The following is a 23491-nucleotide window of genomic DNA, read 5'->3' as shown; positions in this document are numbered from 1 at the left end:
TTTATTGAGTATGCAAAGGCATTGAACTGTGTGGATCCTAATAAATTATGGATTTCATTTCAAAGAATGGGAATTCCAGAACACTTAATTGTGCTCACGAGGAATCTGCACATAGATCAAGAGGCAGTTGTTCAGACAGACCAAGGGGATACTGCATGGTTTAAAGTTAGGGAAGTTGTGTGTCAGGGTTGTATCCTTTCATTATACCTATTCAATCTATATGCTGAATAAATAATCTGAGAAGCTGGACTATATGAAGAAGAATGGGGCATTAAGATTAGAGGAAGACTCAATAACAGCTGTGTTATTCAGATGACACAACCATGCTTGCTGAAAGTGAAGAGGACTTCCAAGTGCTTACTGATGAAGATCAAAGACCACAGCCTTCAGTGTGGATTATACCTCAACATAAAAAAACCCAAAGGAAACAAATTCTCACAACTGGACTAATAAGCAACATCATGATAAATGGAGAAAAGATTAAGGTTGTCAAGGATTTCATTTTACTTGGAACCACAGTCTACACCGATGGAAGCAGCAGTCAAGAAGTCGAAAGACTAATTGCATTGGGTAAATCTGCTGCAAAAGACCTCTTTAAAGTGTTGAAAACCAAAGATGTCACCTTGAAGACTAAGGTGCACCTGACCCAAGCCATCGTATTTCCAGTTGCATCACATGCATGTGAAAGCTGGACAATGAAGAAGGAAGACCGAAGAAGAATTGATGCCTTTGAATTGTGGTGTTGGAGAAGAATATTGAGTATTCCATGGACTGCCAAAAGAACGAACAAATCTGTCTTGGAAGAAGTACAACCAGAATGCTGCTTAGAAGCAAGGACGGTGAGACTGTCTTGTATACTTTGGACATGTTGTCAGGAGGGATCAGTTCTTAGAGAAGGGCATCATGCTCGGTAAAGTACAGGGTCAGGGGAAAAGAGGAAGACCCTCAACGAGATGGATTGTCAAAGGGGCTTCAACGATAACCTCAAGCATAAAATGATTGTAAGGATGGTGCAGGACCGGGTGTGTTTCGTTCTGTAGTGCATGGGATCACTGTGAGTCAGGGTCGACTCAATGGCACCTGACAACCAACAACAACAACATTCTTTTTTTTTTTTTTTAATTTTTATTGTGCTTTAAGTGGAAGTTTACAAATCGAGTCAGCCTCATACAAAAATTTATATACACCTTGCTGTGTACTCCTAATTGCCCTCCCCCTAATGAGAGCACACTCCTTCCCTCCACTGTCTATTTTCGCGTCCATTCAGCCAGCTTCTGACTCCCTCTGCCCTCTCATCTCCCCTCCAAATAGGAGCTGCCCACGTAGTCTCATGTGTCTATTTGATCCAAGAAGCTCACTCTTCACCAGTATCATTTTCTGTCCCATAGTACAGTCCAGTCCCTGTCTGAAGAGTTGGCTTTGGGAATGGTTCATTTTTTGGGCTAACAGAAGGTATTGGGACCATGACCTCTGGGGTCCTTCAAGTCTCAGTCAGACCATTAAGTCGGGTCTTTTTATGAGAATTTGGGATCTGCATCCCATAGCTCTCCTGTCAGGGCAGTCATCGGTTGTAGCCAGGCACCGTCTAGTTGTTCTGGTCTCAGGCTGATGTAGTCTCTGGTTTATGTGGTCCTTTCTGTCTCTTGGGCTGATAATTACCTTGCATCTTTGGTGTTCTTCATTTTTCTTTGCTCCAGGTGAGTTGAGACTCATTGATGCATCTTAGATGGCTGTTTGCTAACGTTTAAGACCCCTGATGCCATTCCCCAAAGTGGGATGCAGAATGTTTTCTTAATAGATTTTATTATGCCAATTGACTTAGATGTCCCCTGAAACCATGGTCCCCAAATCCCCGCCCCTGCTACGCTGGCCTTCGAAGCATTCAGTTTATTCAGGAAACTTCTTTGCTTTTAGTTTAGTCCAGTTGTGCTGATCTTGCCTGTGTTGTGAACAACAACATTCTTAATGAGGGCTGTTTACAACAGACAAGCTAAATGGAAAAGCCATTTCTAATAAAAAGATGAAAAGTTAGGAAAGTTATGAATATTAAAATACTGTAATTCAACATAATTTTGGAGATTTTTAGATAATATAAACCAAAAGCTGATGTATTAAAAGAGAAAAATCTTATTTGTAGCTGTGACTATATTGAATATTCGTAAATATCTGAAAAATCTTTGACTTTCACATTTTCCCAAGGTTCTCTGAGTCAAGGTTTACACAGTCATTCTTTGCTTTAAGAATGAAGTTCTGATCTTTTCAAATTTTAGTAGGCTGTACAAGTGATCTTATCTTCTGATAGTAAATATTAAACATATCTTAGAAGGCCATAAGTAGCCTTTGTGTTCAGCCTCATCAAACTCAACAATTATGCCAGCTACTATATAGCTGAGTAGAACATCTTTTTTTCTGAAATTGGTACCATTCTAGAATAATGGTTAAGTTACCATAATTATTTTAAGGCCTAGCAACCTCAGAATTGCTGATTAAGTGCCCTGTGGAGAGTGGTATTTATATGAAGAAACACTACCAGCTATTAACATTTTGAAGAGTGAAAAACAGGAGGGTGATATGAAATGGTGACACAAAGGCAAAGAGCTTTACTCCGTTTTCATATAAATTAATCTTTCATTTTATAGCACTTAATAAAAATTTCTTATTAAAGCATTTCAGGATATACTCTAGGTTTTACAATAATTATTACACTCCCTAAGCTTTAAACATTTAAGGTTTTTGTGGCAGTTCAAGTTTTTTAGTTGTTTGATTTGTGAATGAGCTTGGTATATGTTTAACAGGCTAACCACCCCAAATAGGTAAATAATTTCATTCACTGGAATATTGAAATAAAGTATCTAATTTGAGGAAGCAGTGTAAATTGCGTGTGTGAGTAGATGTAAAATTAGACAATTTGGCAATAAATTCTTCAACATGGTGTAAATTTGGTATGTGGGCTTTATTAAAAAGTTTCATCTCTCCTCTTGCCCCTAAAATTCTACTATACTAATAATAAATAGTTTGTAATTAGTATTACATAATATGACACTAATCGAATTCGTTAATGATATTTTTAAAACTTTAATTTGTGTTTTGTTTGAATTTCAGATAATAACCCTTCCCAATACTTTGTATTTTGATTAGTATTCCACTTTTTGGAAATGGTCACTGTCAATATCTTGTTATGATTTCATGGCCTTGGAGATTTAAAACCAAGTAAAAGTGTAAACAGCCTTTCTTATTTAGTTATGAGTTTTATACCCACTTTTATTCCAAATAGAACAGTTGAAAGTAGATTTACCATGGAATGTGACTTATATAAAAGACATCTTAGGGGTTGACTTAATGAAAACAGACTAGCCAATTCCTCTTACGGAATTTTAACATAAAATTCCATCCTTCTTTAAAGGGAACTTTGGGGGGGGTTAAATAATCTGTTACACCTTCCTTATAAGCTTTATTAATGTGAATACATTTGCTTTTTAAGAAAATAAATCAGTGATTTTTTTAGAGAAAGCTTCTTTCGGATTTGTTTTTATTGAGGCAGATTTTCACATAGCATAAAATTAACAATTGTAGTGACAAATCAGTGGCATTTAGTATACATTTACCCTGTTGTGCAACCACCACCTCTATCTAGTTCCAAAACATATTCGTCTGTCTAGCTCTAAAACATATTTATAACCCTGAAAGGAAACTCTGTACCAGTTAAGCAGGTGCTGCATATTCCCTCTCTCTGCAGCCTTTCAGATTTTTCCACTGTGTTCATATTGACTTCCCCAGTAATCTGTCATTCTCTTAAAAAAAAAGTATGCATGGTCCTCTTCATACATTCATGGATATCTGATTTTTTTTTTAAAAAATAACAACCACAAGCTTCTACTTAATTGACTTTGGTGTGGGTCCCCCCACCCTCTGCAAGCATGATTACAGTAGGAATTTGATAGTTTCTTCGGTGATGACTCTGCTCCAAAGGTGTGAAATTTTACTTACAGTTACTTCCAGTACCAGCTTGAGGCACATAAGAAAATCAGTTTGATTTCTTCATAGACACACTTGGTTTTATAGTCATACCATATATTTGATTGGTTAGACTCCGAAGCTCTAGACTCTGATATAAATAGACACTTTAAAAGGATCAGTTACAGAGTCAACATTTTTCTGTTTTTTGTGACTTGATTTGTAAAATGTAGAGTGGGATTATTGACTTACCATATTTCTCAATTTAGCAAATGACTACTAGATAATAGTTGTAAATCTTCTTTCTATTATGAAAGAAAGTATATGTACTCTCAAATAACTCATATTTTAACTACACCTGCTCCTCGCTTATTGACATGGTTAGGTTCCAAAGACCAGGTTGTTATACAAAAATGGAGGACGACCACATCAGATCACAAAATAGTATGAGGAACACACATGTCCCTCTGGACCTTAGAGGTGGAAAATTTAGGAGGGCACTGTATGTCCCACTGATCATGAAAGGTTTACCGCCAAACGTATGTTGTTAGTGCACAAAATAGTCGGATAGTAGATTTTTTTACTATTGTCATAAATGTGAAATATTTTATAATGAGTCGATAAGGGAGGAATAGGTATAAATTGATTTTACTCTTATACAAGAATATAATGCATATTTAGGCTACATTTTTATTAGTATTTAATAATTTATTGATTATAAGTGTTTCTTTAATGTTATCATGTTTCAAATGTTGAGGTATCTGTAAGAGTTTGTTTTATGTGCTGTTGCTGATCAAATCTTTACAGAATTATGGGGTCAGTGTTCTGTTTGGATTGAACTAGTTTCTTGTCTTAATGATACAGTAATTGGCTACATTTCTTTTCCTGTACATGAAGTTGTCTAAAAGAGCTAAAGATAAATGAAGTGTAATGTGGTGTGATTGGCAAAAAGTATGAACTCTGGATTAAGCCTAAATTTTTATTTATTGCTTGCCATTTACTAATTGTGTGACCTTGAACAAGTTAGTTTTTTCAGCCTCAGTTTTCTCATTTAAAAAAATGGAGACAGTACGTACCTTGAAGTGTACAAATATTTAAACACCATTTTTAAAAAGCACCACACACAATAGCATGTGTCAGGTTCTTAATTCATTTCTTTCTTGTTTTTATCTTCATGTAATGATAATTTGAGACTAAGTTCATAAAGTTAAAGAATTTTCTAAGCAGTCGCCCTAACATGTCTGTCAAAAGGTTTAATTTAGGATTAGTCTACCATTTATTTTAGTAGATACTATGTTCTCTCCAATGCCAGGAGAAGTATTTGAAAGAGGAAGGAATGATTTGAACATTGTAAATAGTCAGTTGAATCTAATATAATCTAATGTAGTATCTTGAGAACATATTTTCAATAACTTGTACTTAACATTTCCATAAAAGTGGTTTTCATTTATCTTCAATCACAGGTACAGGAACCTTAAAGATAGATTTTGTTGGAGAGCTGAATGACAAAATGAAGGGTTTCTATAGAAGTAAATATACTACCCCTTCTGGAGAGGTGCGCTATGCTGCTGTCACACAGTTTGAGGTAGGTATGGGGCATTTATCTCTAAAATACTGTAATTCTTAAATTAAGCATTGTGACAAAGGGTGGGCTTTGGTTGGGTAATTTTTATTTTATTATTTGGGGTGATTGTTTGAGGCTAGGTACTTTTAGCCATTATTGTAGTCACAGTTTTGGAGTTTTTTTTTTTTTTTAATTCAGCTAAGTTGTCTCCATCTATAGAAAGGAGATAATGACGGGCGCAGGTTGAGGAATAATTATATACAGTTGTTTGGGCAGAATTTAGTTACCTGAATTGCTTTTATACTGTATACTGAGCAAGAATATAATTATTTTTAATTAGAATCACCCTCTTAGTATTTGACACCTGTGGCTTTTCCTACTAAGTTAATAATGGTAGTGTATAGCATTCCTTTGCTTCTTCGACATTCCCTGTTTGTCTTGCTATATTACCTTTGTTTTTTTACTTTTAAGGTATTTGCAAGTTATAAAACTTGTTTCTAGTGTACTTTAAACCTAATTAGATTTATTTCTGTATTTTTCAATATGGATAACAGTTTACTATGGGAAAAACTGATGGCATCCATGCTTATATTTCTGCACATATCCATGTATTGTTTGTTTTGTATGGCCTGAAGTTTTAGATCAAGTTTACTACTTGATGTGTCTTTCTTTCAAGGATTTTATTTTGTTTGCCTTCTGTTATAAAACATTATTTAAACTTAATTCTATGTTTAAATGATTCCAGTGCTCATTTCTGGTCCTTTTGAATACTTTATTCTGGAATGATTGCCTGGAGCATGTCTCTAAATCAATTTTTATTTTATTGGTGGTTGACTAGAGAGTCTTCAAAATTTTTTTTTTAGGGAGGGTACATGAATGATATATTTCCTGAATCTTTACATATCTGAAAACCTTTCATTTGCCTTTGTACATGATCAGTTTTACTAAGTGTATAGATTTATTGATGAAAAAAAGGAAAAAGAGCAGCCCCTGACATTTGGAAGCTGTCCTGGCACCCACAGCTAACCCCTGTTGGATATAAACAGTCTCACAGAATACCACCCTCAGGCAAGGTTTCTCTGAGACTGTGATAAAGTAAGACAAAACAAAGCTACTTCATAATTTCTTCTAAGCATAGACAAAAACAAGGTCATTGTGCCACTCACAAAGTACCAAACATCCCCTCTCTTGATTAAAATGAGTAACTACTTTACCAATTAAAGCTTTAGCAACCTTGCTCAAGTCTGCCCTCCCTATAAAAAATAAGATTTATTGAGACATCCAATTGTAGAATTGCCCCCGCTTTCTGAGAACACTCTCTTGAGTGAATCCCTGCTTCCTTAGTCCTACCTCAAATCACCCAAACAAAATCCAAATTGAGTAATACGTTTCTTTCTTAACACTCTTACTTAGACACTCTGTGGTTCCCTATGATGTGTGTTCTCCCTTGCTACAATGAGTAATAAACCCAACTTGTTCAACTGCAGTTGAAGGGTTGTACAGTTGACTTAAAATTTTTCCCTTTGTATAGATATTGTTGAAATATCTTAGGCATCTCATTTTGTTAAGGAAGTAGTCATAGGCTAGAATGTTTTTTCTCCATTTGTAGGTTATATATATATATATATATATATATATATATATACATATTTTCCTTCTGGATGCTTGTAAAATTATTTATTTGACCTGGAAAATTAAAGTTTTTTACCAAGTGTTCACTTTTCATTAATTTGCTTCGTACTTGGTGACTTCCTATTCATTTTCAGATTCAGGTCTGTCTTATAATGTAGCAGAGTTTTCCTCTAGCACATCTTCAGTGTACTGATCTCTTTTTCAGGACCGTCAGTTAATACTAGATTTAGTTCTAGGGTCTGTCTCACCGATGTACCTTTGATTGCTTTCATCACTTTGTCCTTTGACTATTTTAGAAACTTTTGAATTTGTTTTCCATGTTATTCATTTCTGTAGCATAAACTCATTTCTCTCCTGCTTCTTCTGATTTAAAGTTTTCTGTGCTATTATTTCTTTCCTTATGCTCTGCCTACTTTTCAGATGTCTTATTTATTCTTTGATAGACTTCATGATTTATTTTCTTTGTGCAAACAGGAATCTAAAATTTTTTTCTTGGAGAAAACCTGTTTCAGAAATATGTGCTTCCTCTAGTTCTGCATATTTCGATACCTCCTTTCATGGTGCAGAATCTTGTCATTGGTTCCATTTTGTGATTTTGTTCTGTTTACCAAAGTTTCTTTTATTACTGGGAGTATTCAGCTGAATGATTAAATTTATTTTGCTTTAGCAAATGTTCACCCTTTTTTCATTTTTAAAGAATGAGGTCCCTTTAGGTAGATCAAGTGGTGATAGTTTTATGTACAGTATATAAAAATACCATTTAGTGAATGACCTGTTTGAATTAATAGAGTGTTTATCTTTATTCCCATTGCTGCCATTCCAGATAAAACACAAAGCACGTTAAAGACTCTGAAAATATTTTTGTTTTTATTTAAAAAAAAAAAAAAAAAGCCAGGGAGGCAGCCTTTCCTATTTTCCCAGCTCTGAATTCCTACAACGTACTGTTGACTCTCCTGTCCCTGTATTGCGTGAGCATTATTGATGAAGCCATTTGTATTAAATTTGAGATGCTTTATAAAAACAAAAATAAGATTGTAAATGTTTCTAACAGTATAAATTAAGATCTTGAGCAGACTTGTTTCCTAGAGAATTGTTGGCGTGGTAATAATAGCAAGCACTGTATTTTGTTTGTTATCAGTTGCTCATTGCCTGGCAGAGTAGAAAGTATATATTTGAATAAGTGAAGGAGGGAGTGATAGAAAGAGAGAGATGGCTGTTGCTTCGTGAAATAGCTTGCTAGGTTAATTCAGTAATATTCTTATTTCGTGTTTTTTTCTTAAGGCTACTGATGCGCGGAGGGCTTTTCCTTGCTGGGATGAGCCTGCCATCAAAGCAACTTTTGATATTTCATTGGTTGTTCCTAAAGACAGAGTAGCTTTATCAAACATGGTATGTATGTGTTCGTAAGTATATTTAAAATTTTAATAAGCTTTTAGCATACTTAGTTTACTGCTTAAATGGAATAACATGAAACCACCTAGAACAGTGCTTGGTATATAACAGGAGCACAAATGTTAGTTTTCTTTGTTCTAATGAGCCTTATTTTTCTTTTTTCTTAAGTGCCTTATTCGGTAGGTGTCTTAGTTATCTGGCGCTGCTCTAACAGAAATAACGCAAGTAGATGGCTTTAACAAAGAGAAATTTATTCTCTCACAGTTTAGGCGGTTGGAAGTCCGAATTCAGGGTGCCAGATCTTGAGGAAGTCTTCCTCTCTCTGTTGGCTCCGGGGGAAGGTCCTTGTCATCAATCTTTGCCTGGGTCTAGGAGTTTCTCAGCACAGGGCCCCGGGTCCAAAGGATGCACTCTGCTCCCAGCTCTGCTTTCTTGGTGGTAGGAAGTCCCTCTCCTTTCTGCTCAGTTTTTTTATATCTCAAAAGAGATTGACTCAGGATACAACCTAATCCTGTAGATTGAGTCCTGCCTCATTAATTTCACAGCCTCTCAATGGCAATGGGTTTTTAATCCTGCCTCATTAACATGGAAACCCTGGTGGCATAGTGGTTAAGAGCTATGGCTGCTAACCAAAAGGTCGGCAGTCCAAATCCACCAGGCGCTCTGTGGAAACCCTATGGGGCAGTTCTACTTTGTCCTATAGGGTCGCCATGAGTCAGAATCGACTCGATGGCAACGGGTTTGGTTTTGTTTTCTCATTAACATCATAAAGGTGGGATTTACAACACATAGGAAATTCACATCAGATCATAAAATGGTGGACAGCCACACAATACTGGGAATCCTGGCCTAGCCAAGTTGACACACATTTTTAGAGAACACAGTTTAGCCCATAATAATAGGATTATCTACTTCTTTTAATTTGGAGATCTAAATAAGTGATGAGTTTAATAGAATATCACCTGGAAGAAAAAGGTCTAACTTTCTTAGTAAATACCAAAAGATACAGACACGTAATGAAATGTATTTAGATTGTTGGCTGATTGTGTTTTTGGAATATGCTCTCTTCACCCATGTCATTGATCTCATTCATAAATAAACAGTCACTGCTTGAAGTGTATTGTCTAAAACTACCTTGTTTAAGAGAGAAAATAGCCAGTAGCCTGTAGTATGACTCTGGGAAACTTGAAAAAGCCTACTCCACCCCAAAATAACTGGCTCTTGCCTTCCTTTATGGGTGGAGAGAATTCCATGAGTAGAATGCTGTTCTTGTCTTCAATATTCTCAGAGAGGAAGCTATTGTATTAAACTGGAATATTCATTTGCACTTCAGAATGAATGAATTTATCAGATATGTTCTTGAGCAAGTCTTCCTTAGAAGAAAGAATAGAATAGAGCTTGAGGAAACTAAACCAAGAACCTGAATGGGGAAAAGAGGGAGAACATCAAAGAAAAATTGAGAATTCTAAAGGTAAAGTGTAGTCCCTGGGTGGTGCAAATGGTTAACATGCTCAGCTGTTAACCGGAAGGTTGGGGGTTGGAGTCTGCTTAGAAGTGCCTTGGAAGAAAGGCCTGGCAATTTACTTCCAAAAAATCAGCCTATGGAGCACAGTTGTACTCTGACACACATGAGGCAGAATCAGCTCGAAGGCAATTTTTTTGTTTTTAAAGGTAAAGTCGTGGTTTCTTCATAGGTTTACTTAGAGCCAACCTTGGTACAGAGAATGCTCTAGATCTGGAAATCTGTTCTCTTTGAAATGGTGGATTCCACAGATACATTTTATTTTTATTAATAATTGTCTCCCATCCTTATTTCACTTGAAAAGTATTGAGGTCTTAACTTACAACACCCTACTACTAGCTACCTGTTGCCTTTGAGTCGATTCTGACTTATAGCGACCCTATAGGACAGAGTAGAACTGCCCCACAGGGTTTTCAAGGAGCAGCTGGTGGATTTGAACTGCCAACCTTTTGGTTAGCAGCTGTAGCTCTTAACCACTGCACCACCAGAGCCTCTAGAACACCCTAATACCTGGCACATGATAGGCATTCAAGAAAAGTTGATTCCTTTTTTGAGTTCCTGGTAGGTTTAACACTTTAGCCGCCACCTCCTTATAGCGTGAGTGCTTTATCAGATCACTTTGCTTCTTAAAAGGAAAGACCTTGATAGTGTAAAAGCACTGGATGAGTTGGGGTAGAGAATTAAGCAGTGGTAGAAGCAGAGGACAGGCAATCAAGCCTGCCGTCTTTCGGTTAGTGTTTGCTCGAAGGTATTTAATGTAACTGTTTTCCTTTTTTTTTTCTTTTAAGAATGTAATTGACCGGAAACCATACCCTGATGATGAAAATTTAGTGGAAGTGAAGTTTGCCAGGACACCTGTCATGTCTACATACCTAGTGGCGTTTGTTGTGGGTGAATACGACTTTGTAGAAACAAGGTCAAAAGATGGTGTGTGTGTCCGTGTTTACACCCCTGTTGGCAAAGCAGAGCAAGGAAAATTTGCTTTAGAGGTAAATGTACTTGAAGAGGATTGTTCCAACAGTCCATAACTCCAGGTTGGGGAATTTACATTTCTGATTAATTATTAGTACAGTTATTTATAATTGAATCTAAAACTTGTTGTGCTACTTTGGTTTTATTCTTTAATAGAATTTTGGGAATACCGACCTTGGTGTTGCGTTAACATTTTACAAGATAATGATGTAAAAGAATATGAGTGGAATTTATTTATCCAGGAAATGGGTGGAAAAAGATATATTCTTCACACCAAGTTAGAAATGGCGTAAAGTTGAGCCAATATGTACAAAACCTTGGGCTAAGGTGGTCTTTGGAGATAGACTCCTGGGGATTGGTTTCTAGTAACTTGAGATATCTTGGCCTGCAACAGGATTCCTTTGTGAATTTCTGTGTGAATTACAATAAAATATTTATCAGATGGTACTTTTCTTTATGCTTTTATAGGTTGCTGCTAAAACCCTGCCTTTTTATAAGGACTACTTCAATGTTCCTTATCCTCTACCTAAAATTGATCTCATTGCTATTGCAGACTTTGCAGCTGGTAAAGTAAATTTCATTTTATTGCTGAATTGTAATAGCTTTTCTTGAATTTTTTGACTTTGAGGAATAAGTATGTATATATCAATAAATGTTTGTATTTATTTTATGAAGGTGCCATGGAGAACTGGGGCCTTGTTACTTATAGGTATGTTAATGATACATTCATTACCCTGCTTATCTTTTCAATCACTGATTTCATAAGGGCTTCACTCCTGATCACAGTTGAGCAGCTTCTACTTTGTGATCTGTTGTAAATTTTCCTTTCTATGTACATTTCAGGAATGCAGATGGACCCCCTCTGGTGCTACTATCTGAGGGTGTAAGATTTTAAAATGAGCATCTGGCCCAAGTAGAATTTTAGATACATTCTTGGCTGAGTTTCTAATTTTGGTGCCTTCTCTTCCTTCCAGTAGTTTCATAGTTATTTATCCTGCTTGAAGAACCCTCCCTACTTTCATATAATCTAGCCAAGTTTTTACATGTCTGTCACCACAGTATAAACATGTGGGTTGTATACTTTTTAAAGCAGGATCTGTAAACAAGTTTTTGCCTTCTACATGAGCTAAGTTTTGGACAGCGTGTTTAGTGTCCTTTTTGGGATTGTGGAATGCATCTCTCCCCCCTTCCCTCTCCCTATTCCCCTTCTTTTAATGGGAGGACTGTCTTCTATCTCTAGCACAGTAATCTCTAATCCCTTAGACAAAGCTTTCTTAAAAATTCAGGCTTCTGTCCTATCAGCAAACATATAATTAAACTTGTGTCACATCTTCGATCTTTTGTTGTATGAATTTTATTGGAGTAGTCTTTAATCTTCCTGGAACTTTTTCTATCCTGTATACTCTGAGGAAATGTTTTCTTGACATCTCTGAAGGCAGACTTCACCGTCTCATTTACAGTTTTGAATCTTCCCAACTTGTGCATGCAAGCTTTTATTGCAATACTTTTATTTTATTGTTTCAGTTTTTTTTTTTTTTTTTTAAATACAGGGAGACTGCATTGCTTATTGATCCAAAAAACTCCTGTTCTTCATCACGCCAGTGGGTTGCTCTGGTTGTAGGACATGAACTCGCCCATCAATGGTTTGGAAATCTTGTTACTATGGTATTTAATATTTTTAAGTGCTCAAATATATTTATCTTCATCCTGCAGCACATTATTTTGGCTACACAGTATTCCAGGTTTGGCTGGAGCATTGTGCTAAAAATAATAGAAAAAATTTATTTTAAAAGGTCCATCTTGAAAAATGTTTATCAGAATCTCTGTTTTGGTCAAGAGCGTGTAGACAATCTTCATTTCACAGAAAATACTCCTTAAACTGACCTAGAATTTGCCTGCAAATGGGGAAAATAAGTCAAGATACTAATTTGGATGAGAGAAAGAGATTCCTCTTAGAGATGATTGACTTCATGCATTGAGATTCGAGGTTAACTGTAGTTTTTTTAATTCATACTTATTACGTACTGCACTAGTTGAAAAGTAAACTGATAAATAATAAACTGATCTTTGATTAGGTCAAAATGTTCTTTGAAAAAAACCAAAAACCAAACCCGCTGCCATCAAGTCAATTCCTGTAGCGACCGTATAGGGCAGAGTAGAACTGCCCCATAGGGTTCCCAAGGAGCAGCTGGTGTATTCAAACTGCTAACCTTTTAGGTTAGCAGCCAAGCTCTTAACCACTGTGCCACCAGGGCTCTAAAATGTTCATAGGAGTTAGTTTTTCCATTGCCTAAAATGTTAAATTGAAATTGGATAGAAATAAAAGCAAAAAAAACTGCAGAGCATCTAAGGTGAATTAAAAATTCCTTCTGTACCATTGAAACATTTGTTTATTAAAATGTTTGCAGTGAATGATCTCTGCCCTTCAGTCTAGACCTTTCACTCTTATTCTAAATAAATACTATCTTTGGAAGCCAACAATGTTAGAGCTTGAAAGCACAGGGCTTAATAAACAAAAGAACTGGAGATTTTGGGGCCAGCCAAATTACCTGGCAGAATTTAGGCTGTCAAAAAGCAGAACCCAGCTTGGATATCAGTTAATTCCATATGTCACAGAAATAAACAAGAAAATAAGACATTTAACAATGTCTGAGAGAGTTTCTAAAGAAAGTCAACGCTTGAAAGTAAACTCCTTCCTTTTGCTTTGGATATTTAGGGGTGCAGAAGTGTTCCTTTCTCCTAAGCACCAAGTTTGCTACTTCCAGTAAACAATATTTTTGCTCAGCTTTGAGAAAATATTTATTTTTCATAATGTTGGTTTGAAACCACCAGCTATAAATTTTAGTAGGGGAAATGCACATTCTCATATCGCCTTTAAACAACCTTTTACTGGATTTGGGTAGCTATTCTAGGTATTAAGGCGCTTGGCTGCTAAAGGTTGGCGATTCAAACCCACCCAGGGGCTCTGCAGGAAAAAGACTTGGTGATCTGCTCCCATAAAGATTATAGCCTAAAAAACCCTATGGGCAGTCCTCCGTCATGTGGAATTGCTATGAGTCGAAAATTGACTTGATAGCACCCAACAACAATAACAGCATTCTAGCTCTTAGGTGCCAGTTTTTTCATAAGCTGAAATTCCAAGGGCTTACAGATAGGCTAGGTTTAGCTTTGTACCAGCTTATCTTTGTGGAGACTACTAGTTGAATAGTATAAAGCACTTAGACACATAGCCACATTATCACTTAATATTGAAAATACTTGCTGTTTTCAGAATTTCAAGAAGCCATTTTGTTTTCACCATTGCATTAGTTCTTTAGCATCTGTGTTGCGTTCATGTATTGCTTTGTTTTCAGGAGATTTAATCGACTCTAATGAAAATTAGATTCAGATCTCTCTTTTTTATAAAGTTTATTTTATCTCTGACCCAGTATGTTCTTTGTCCATTCTACTCGCTATAAATTCGTACTAACAGTTGAGAATTTTAGTTCCCCATAAATGTTTAAACACCGTTCATTACTGAACTACTTACTGCCACAACATTTCTAATAATTTCACATAATTCTTATATCAGCAGTACAGCTTTTCTATTTATCTAGAGACTTTAGCCCATCAGTCAACAACGGCTTTTCCTAGTCATTGTGGAAATAGCCGCCACCTTTCCTTGCTTGACCCTGTTTTCTTTAAATTTTATACAGTGATATTTTTCATCTCTGCTCTTGCCAACATGTATTCACTCTCTTCCCCCCTTGCACATGTGAGTTTATTTTTTGTGTCCTCCTGCCCCCCATCTTTTCTGCCTTTGGTAGTAAAAAGTTAAACTTAGCAATGTTTTGGTAATGTCCCTCAGGCATAATTCTAATATTACCAGTTGGCCTTTCTTGGCATCTCTTTTTAGGCTTCTCTTTTTTTCAGAGATGTGAGTTATTTACTAAACATTTTGAATTGAATTTTAGTTCATTAATTTGTTAGGTTTGGAGTATAGTGAGTTTTGGACACGTGAGTTTTTCAAACTAGTAGAATGACAAGCTTTTTTAAAGAAAACATATTTCTATCTTTTGTTTTTAGGAATGGTGGACTCATCTTTGGTTAAATGAAGGCTTTGCTTCCTGGATTGAATATCTGTGTGTAGACCACTGCTTCCCAGAGTATGATATCTGGACTCAGTTTGTTTCTGCTGATTATACCCGTGCCCAGGAGCTTGATGCCTTGGATAATAGCCATCCTATTGAAGTGAGCCATACTTACCAATAACTGGTCTTTGACTGCTCTCATTTTCAGTGGTATAGAGACACTTCGGACTCTGAAAAGAAGAGAAAATTACATGGGAGATTTCACTTTACTTGTTTTTATAGTTCATATTTCCAGTCTTGAAAAATCTAACAATACTAAGTTCTAATTAATGTTTCTTTTTAAGATAGGCATTATAAAAATTTGGTCTTTGTATAGGCAAGCACTATGTACCTATAAAAAACCTATAAGCATTCACTAAATACTTTTTTTATTGAGTGGTATGGGAAAATCATACCTGTTGGATAACAGGCTTAGAGGAACACTATGATTCCATTGTTTGTTTCAGGAAAGTTCTGAACATAGCCTTTTATTGTTATTATTGTTTGTTTTTTCAAAATTTTAATTCTCTTGACTTAGCCTATCCTTACTTTGGTTAGTTTGTATGTGTAAATTTTGCCTCCCAAGAGCTAGAGTTATAATCCTGTTTGGCATATTTGACAAGGTCTTATATAATTGCAAGCCAGTATAATTAGTGCAAGAAATCAAATGTTTTTCATCTCGCCCTTCCTTTCTCCCCTCGAGAATAAACAGATCCATAGTGACTTGTCTCCCAGCAGAGGTGAACCAGGACTGGAACCCAGGCCTTAGGAGATGATAGGGCTACTCAAACGTTATGTATTCCACTTTACTAGGATTAGTTACTACATTTTTTTGAGTGTAGTATCTATGCATTCTAGTTGTAATTATGTAGTGATTAGGCATTATGAGTGAGCTAAGGGCAGAAAAGTATCTTATGAGTTAGAAGGGTTTTCCTAGAAAGCTTTTTGTGTAATTCAGTGTTGCAGGCTGTCTGCTTCCTGTCATAACCCTGAATCACACTGTCTGCCAGGTCAGTGTGGGCCATCCGTCTGAGGTTGACGAGATATTTGATGCAATATCATATAGCAAAGGTGCATCTGTCATCCGGATGCTGCATGACTACATTGGGGATAAGGTAAGAAAGTTATTTTTTAAAATCTTCCGTTCTTTTATGGTGAAATTGTAGTGTTTTGCATACCATTTTATTCTAATTGGAATAAGTTCCTAGATAATTTTTCTAGAATCCAGAGGGACATTACCATGCTCTGGCTTGTCTACTTTTCATTTCATATTGACTATAATGGTTCCTTAGATGAATGATGTGCAGGTATGTTTGGGGGTGGGGGATGGGAGACTGTATAAAATTTCAAAGCAGTGGTACAAGGTAAAGATGCATTCTTAAAAGGTAGGATGCATCAGATTTTTTTTTTTTTTTTGTACTTTAGATGGTTTACAGAGCAAACGAGTTTCTCATTAAACAATTAATACACATATTGTTTTGTGACATTGGTTGCCAACTCTACTACATACATGTCAACACTCCCGCCTTCTCGACCTTGAGTTCCCCCATTACCAACTTTCCTGACCCCTTCTGCCTTCTCATCCTTGCTCCTGGGCTGAAATGCCCATTTAGTCTCATTTTGTTTTATGGGCCTGTCTAATCTTTGGCTGGAAATACGTTTTTAAGTATGTCTGACCCTGAAGAAATTTGCTTTTGTGTACTAATATGCAAATATGCTGTATAAATTCTGAGATCCGACTTTCCTGAAATTAAAAAATTATGTTTTCTCAGGACTTTAAGAAAGGAATGAACATGTACTTAATGAAGTTCCAACAAAAAAACGCTGCCACAGGTAATCTGTAATAGCTGGATTTGGGAATGAAGAGATAAAGAAAAGTATTGACATTCTATCCAGAATGGGATTTTCTTTTTGTACTAAATGCTTAACTTCCCATGTGATGGATAGGAAATAAAGTTGACCTATTTGAAGCCATCTAGTAAACCATTGGATCAGGACCCGTTATCCTTTTGGTTGTCCTCCAGTATTCTACTCTCCATAGCTCAGTAGTTCACCACTTAGAGTCTAAGGAAGTTCTGTTTACCTTCTAGAGCTTGCTCTTTTTGGTAATTGGTTGGTTTTATTGTCCGAAATTGGTCATTTAAAATAGCTGTAGATTACTCATTTTTAGGAATGAACTCTTAAAACTAGAGATTTTCAGTGTAGTAAAATTTTAAAATTTTTAATGTAAAGTGGTCTGTATTTGGATATCAGAATCAAAAGGAAAAATATGTCAGAGTTACTTGATTATGAAAAAGAGCTTGATTTGGAATTTTGACTTCTTTAGTGAACAAAAATATTGCAAAAGATAGGAAGGTTTGTGGTAGTTTATGTCTCATAGAAGGACAAAGGTGACAGGAGGCCTGAGCATGAGCTGTTCCTGGGGTTAGTGGCCTTTGAATTAAAAATACAGTATTTGCCTCTTTGTTCTGGCCAGTATATAACATTGACTGCTCCCCACACTCCCATCTGTAAGACCCCTCCCCCATAAATTTCCTCTTTAGTTTATGAAATGGAGATCTGTTCTTTTCCTTAAAGCAGAGCTAGAGAAAATGTACTTGTGCAGATCTTCCAAGTCTTCTATATGTGCGTGTGTGGGGAAGTCTGTGCTTGTTAACAGGTTTCTAATTCAGAAGGTCTGGGGTGGTGCCTTAGAGCCTGCATTTCCTACAAGTTCTTAGGTGAAGCAAAGCCAGTGCTTCCGCTTCATGGGCCACATTTTGAATAGCAAGGCATACCATTTCACATTTTTTTTGTATGTGAAAGGCAATTGGCACTTCATATACATTTCAGTTACCGTCCATGGTCTTCATCCTCTTGCAGCACTTCCTGTGTCCTGTCTGTCCTCATTGGCCCTCCTTCCCCATGGTCATGCCTTCCTGGTTTCTCCCCTGGGATTCTGCAGTTGCCTGCTGACTTACTGTTTCTTGCCTTGCCTGTCTCGTTTCAAGTTTCTCTCTCACACTGAGGTTAGACTGACTTTTCTGTGAGTGAACGTCTAACTGTATCACCTACTGACTGAAAATACTTGAGATGCCACATTCCTTTCAAGATGGAGTCTGTGCTTGTGCTTCTTTGTAAGACTTTGTAAGCCTTGAACAGTTCAGCCCTGACTACTTTCTTCAGCCTCTGGCCTTATGGAGCATAGTGCTGTTATTGATATTTTCTGTCTTTTTTATACTTTACTGTTTGTACGTAGACCATTTAGTCTGTCTACCTAGAATGCTTTTTTTCCCCTTTCTGTCTGATAAATGATATTTCTTCAAGTGCTTTTCCTCTGTGCACGCCACCACTTTTAATGTTTATTATATGCATGTATTTTCACATTTTATTATATTTATCACACTGTATTATATTTATGTTTTACCTTCCTTACCACAAGTGATGTTTGACTATTACGAATTTTACTTCAGCCTCATTAGCATTAAGTATTTTTTAACTTTTGTTAATCAAATTGGTATAATGGCTTTAAGTTTGTGAATGATTTATTAGTAGTGATGTTGAACATGTTTCCATTCGTTTGCATTTCTTCTTGTTTGAAGTCATCTTTTTGTCTTTTGTGTATTGTAATATGTCTTATAAATTGGCACCGTTAATAACATCTTAACATGTAAGACCAGTTTTTATAACAGAGTTTATTTAATGGGGCAATGAGGGTAATTGCACCCACTGTTGTTTTCTAAACCTGAAGGAATTGGTCAGCAGTGGTGATACTAAAGTGTTAAGCATTAAATAAAATTTCTGGTTTTTTTGGGAAAATAAAAATGTAAACATCTTAGATTTTCATTGTGTTTATCTTCTAGAGGATCTCTGGGAAAGTTTAGAAAATGCTAGTGGTAAACCCATAGCTGCTGTGATGAATACCTGGACCAAACAAATGGGATTCCCCCTCATTTATGTGGAATCAGAACAGGTATACTTATAAAAAGTCCTTCAATTTGTTTAATATTGTGTTAAATGAAATTCAATACAATTTTATTAAATTTCTTTTCTATACTTTACATGTTCTAGGTGACATTTAAACCAACTCTTTTGTCAGTGACTTATTATCTCTTTAGTAAATTATTTGCTCCCCACATCATTAGAATTATACATGCTGTAGTAGAAAACAAAATCTTGTCTACTTTTACTGTTTCCGAGGAAGAACTGTAAACTTGTTGATATAATTCTGAAATCACCAAGCGGGGTTTATTTTAGGAATGCAAGGTTAGTTTAACATTAAAAAATGAATCATTGTATCATAATCAACTCGATGTCAACTGATTTGGTTTTTGGTTTATTGATTCATAATCACCACATTAACAGAATAAAGTAGAAAAAACACATGGTTACCCCAGTAGGTGTAGAAAAAGCATTTGGTTAAATTCAACACCATTTATAACTTTTTTAATGTTGGTTTTTATGAGAATCACGTTCTTATTAGTTGAACTGTTACCTGAATTGATTACTACAAAATGAGCCATCTTCCAACAGGGCTGAGATTTATGCATCAACCTTTAATGCCTATCAAAAAGTTTATCTTAGTTCACTTTTTATTATATGAAACTAGGACACTGTTGCTCCTAAATTTCTTTGCCGTGGTTTCATGAGCTGTATGGGGAGTTAATTGCCACTCATTTTTAGAGAGGAGGATTCATAGCTCTTTTTTTGGTATCTGTGTTTGTTCTTGTGGTCTTACATTGTCTGTAGAGCTAAGTATGTATTGCAGAGTTTCTCGACGCAGCATTCACTAAGTTAACAGATCACAATCACTAAGTTAACAGAACGCTTCCAAAATGAACTCAGATTTACATGGGACATTTTAATGCAGAGACTTGCAAGGTACCCTTCCAAAGCCACATCTTAACCATAAACGTATGACTTTTTTGTAATAAAGTATACACATTGGAGTGGGGAGCCTCTTAGTTAGGTTGGCTGCAGGAATTTGAAAAGGCACTTCAGGGACTGCAATTGACGTATCTGGTGGAAAAGAATGCCTGTAAGTTTAGTGGCGCGCCATCGTGAACATTCTGTTTCTTCCTAGTTTTCTTTGAACTGATCTGTCATAGGAGATGACTGATGGAACTTAACATCAACCCTCCATATACATGAGTAGTTTTCTCTTCACCTGCCTGTTTTAAGAATAATAGCACACAAAGATGATTGATTGTTCCTTTCACTTTTGGGAATGCAATTCCCTCAAAAACTGTCAACACCTCAAAACTATTAAACTAATTATTACACATAAAGCGGACTATTAGGCCAGTAATTTTTTCTCCAGGCAAAACACAGTTTAAGAGCATAATAGTTTATCAGTTAGAACAGAGAACATTAATACCTTATTTCCTGCCAGCATTATTGAGACTCAATTAACTTTTCCACCCAGCTACTTCAAGATTTTGCTTTCTTTTTGTTGTTGGCAAGCACAGCCAAATTCATCCTCCATTTTATATTACTTGCCTGTGGTTCTTAATTCCTTTAAGAATCGAAGAGCTCCGTACATGTAATATTTTGATGATGATCTGTTTCTCACTTTACATTCCCTAAACTCAAATATTTTTGTGTTAACCCTGAATCAATTTAAAAGTCAGCTTTTAACTTTTTCAGTGAACTCTGTGTGATACGTAACTGATCAGTGGTGTGCTATTGAAGTTCCCTAGTAGTTACTTCAAGCCATTGTGTCCTCACTCAAATTTTTCCTTAACATTTCAATTCTGTCTCTTATAGTCAGTTTATATCCCTGAAGGTCATTGGCTCTATTTTACATTTGATTTAAGTGATCGTAAATCTGTTTTATCTTGTGTTATTTTGAATCTTCTAGGGCATAGTAACAAATGATAAATGAAACAAATAACTGCATATTGTTGAAGTATTTTTTTAAAACATCAGTGTTGCTTCTAGCTGTTTAGTTATCTGCGGTTTTTTACTTTCACTTTTTTTGTGTGTGTTTCACTACAAAGGTCATCCTTTAACAAGATTTGTGCTTTCTTTCATATTTATCAATCATCCTGAAATTGAATTCTCAAATATTGAATCCATATGTGCTAATCTAATATTGCCATTTCTTGAAACCGGCAATATTAGATGAAATGTTGTCTATAAAGATTAAAATAAATTTTTATGATGTTATTTATTATCGACTATTGGGTTTTTTTTTTTTTTTTAATTCCTTTGAAAACTTTAATACCATAAAGCTTTTAGAAACCTTTTCTAACCTCACTGTCAATTTTTTGTACATCTCTTCTGAGGAGCCATATTACACAGAACCTGACCTTTTATTCAGAGTATTGTCATTTTGAAGGCCAAATGAGAAATAGTGACTTATCTCCCATCCTGTAGTATTGTCTTCATCACCATTGCATTTTGCGCACTCAGGAGCCATTCGACCGAAATGTCAAGTGAAAGTTTACTTTGTCACAAAAATGTTGCACTCCCCTCCCCCATCAAAAAAAAAAAAGTGTTAATACTACCATAGCCTTTATTTTGCTTCTTTAGGTAGAAGATGACAGAGTACTGAGGTTGTCCCAAAGGAAGTTTTGTGCCAGTGGACCATATGTTGGTAAGCCAGTGGCTATAAGTGGGAGCTGATCAATGAATTTGGATTACATGCCAGTAATGTCCCAGCTAATAGGAAATAATTGTCTTTTTTTTTTTTTTTTTTTGTATTTTTAATAGAATTAAATAAGAACAAGGAAATGGTAACAATAAAAATGAAATCTAGGAAGTCAAAAAAGGTGTTTCATGAGCTAGTTGTAGTGTTTTATCACATTCTTAGGCTTTTGAAATCCCTTCTCTCTGTGTGTTATTGGCGGCTATAAGGAGCGAAGAAGAGTAGGAACACCCAAGAAGTGATGCCTCCAAGCCTTAATCCCTAAGAAAGGACTTAATATGAGTTTGTGTTGGTGGCTGATTTTTTTTTTTTTTTTTTAATTCTTGGATATAGTAAGTAAGTAAATCCAGCCCAGTGATTATTCAGATTTATTAGGTACCAGTCATTGCGCTGAGCACCCTATAAGGCAGGTGGTATTTCTGTTTTACAGATGAGCAAGCTGAGGCACAGTTAGGGTAGTTAAATTGCCTGAGGTTTCCTACTAAATTAGTTAAAGTATGAGAATTGAAAAAAAGTAGTCTCGCTTCAAGAGCTTGGGCTCTGAACTACCACTCTACTCTGCTTTTCTAAATATTTCTACATGTCATTAGACTTTTTTACCCAGGAAATTAATTAAAATGAAAAATCAAGAAGTGTTTTTCTGTACCTTTCTCACATCCTTTAAAATTGTAATTCTCATCAGAAACCCGTTGCCATCGAGTCGATTCTGACTCATAGCAACCCTATAGTACAGAGAAGAACTGCCCCATAGGATTTACAAGGAGTGGCTGGTGGATGCGAACTGCTGACCTTTTGGTTAGCAGCCATGGCAGTTAACCACTGTGCCACCAGGGTCACCTTAAGCCTTTTTATGTTCTACCCACCAAAATCTGATACACTTTTTTGGAGTTAAGAGGTGTAGCCTTCCACCCCTGACCTCCCTTAGCATTGAGAATTATTCTTGTCACGAATGTGTGTGACAAGTCGCATGACAGATTTATTATCTAGACAAATCCCTTAGTGTTACAGTGGCTGTTTCTGCCTTAGACCTGTAATCTGCATTGTGGGACTGACGGGTTTTACAGGTTTTCCTAATGCTCTGTGACCAACATCCCAAACCCAAAACCAGACCCACTGCCATCAAGTCGATTCCGACTCATAGTGACCCTATAGGACAGAGTAGAACTGCCCCATAGTTTCCAAGGAGCGCCTGAGGATTTGAACAGCCGACCTCTTGGTTATCAGCTGTAGCACTTAACCACTATGGCACCAGGGTTTCTGTGACCAACATAAGCATCTTTAAAACTTGAAATATCCAAGTGTCAAGAGGAGATTTTAATTTTGGTTTAGCCTGGTAGCATAAAGCTAACTTATAAAACAGCTGCATTAATGTACTAGACAGCGACTGTCTTTTGTTTTGCATCTTAATGTAAAGTCTGTTTTACTGTCTGGCACCTAAGACAGTGTATCTGCCTTACAAAAGCTTTGGCTTTTAGATATGACTCCTCAGTGTTAGAACCCAGAAGCTCCTGAGATGTATCCAATATATCACAACAACAAAATCCAACCCTTCAGTTTCCCAGGAGGTGAACACACATGGGGTCACCATGAGTCAGAACCGACTCAGCGGCCACTAACAACCGTAACATACACCTGTTCAGAACGGCACTTGAGATTTTTTTTTTCAGTTTGTTCTCAAATGCTGTGTGAGAGCTTTCACCTACTCAGTTTAACAGTAA

General features: G+C 36.2%; 1 protein-coding gene across 2 annotated transcripts in view; it reads left to right on the top strand.

The window, feature by feature from the left end:
- NPEPPS (aminopeptidase puromycin sensitive) overlaps window positions 1-23491 on the top strand; it is a 95352-nt gene that overhangs the window by 55201 nt on the left and 16660 nt on the right. For both annotated transcript variants that reach the window (XM_049858773.1, XM_049858772.1), the window contains 11 exons: window positions 5418-5539; window positions 8432-8539; window positions 10853-11053; window positions 11505-11601; window positions 11712-11745; window positions 12587-12701; window positions 15102-15266; window positions 16156-16260; window positions 16918-16978; window positions 18988-19097; window positions 21659-21722. In XM_049858773.1, the coding sequence (XP_049714730.1) occupies window positions 5418-5539; window positions 8432-8539; window positions 10853-11053; window positions 11505-11601; window positions 11712-11745; window positions 12587-12701; window positions 15102-15266; window positions 16156-16260; window positions 16918-16978; window positions 18988-19097; window positions 21659-21722 (1182 nt within the window). The remainder of the gene's footprint in view (window positions 1-5417; window positions 5540-8431; window positions 8540-10852; window positions 11054-11504; window positions 11602-11711; window positions 11746-12586; window positions 12702-15101; window positions 15267-16155; window positions 16261-16917; window positions 16979-18987; window positions 19098-21658; window positions 21723-23491) is intronic.

This window comes from Elephas maximus, chromosome 19 (assembly GCF_024166365.1).
Source record: "Elephas maximus indicus isolate mEleMax1 chromosome 19, mEleMax1 primary haplotype, whole genome shotgun sequence".
Lineage (NCBI taxonomy): Eukaryota > Metazoa > Chordata > Mammalia > Proboscidea > Elephantidae > Elephas > Elephas maximus.
Note: the sequence above shows the minus strand (reverse complement) of the source record. Positions and strands in the feature narration are given on the sequence as shown.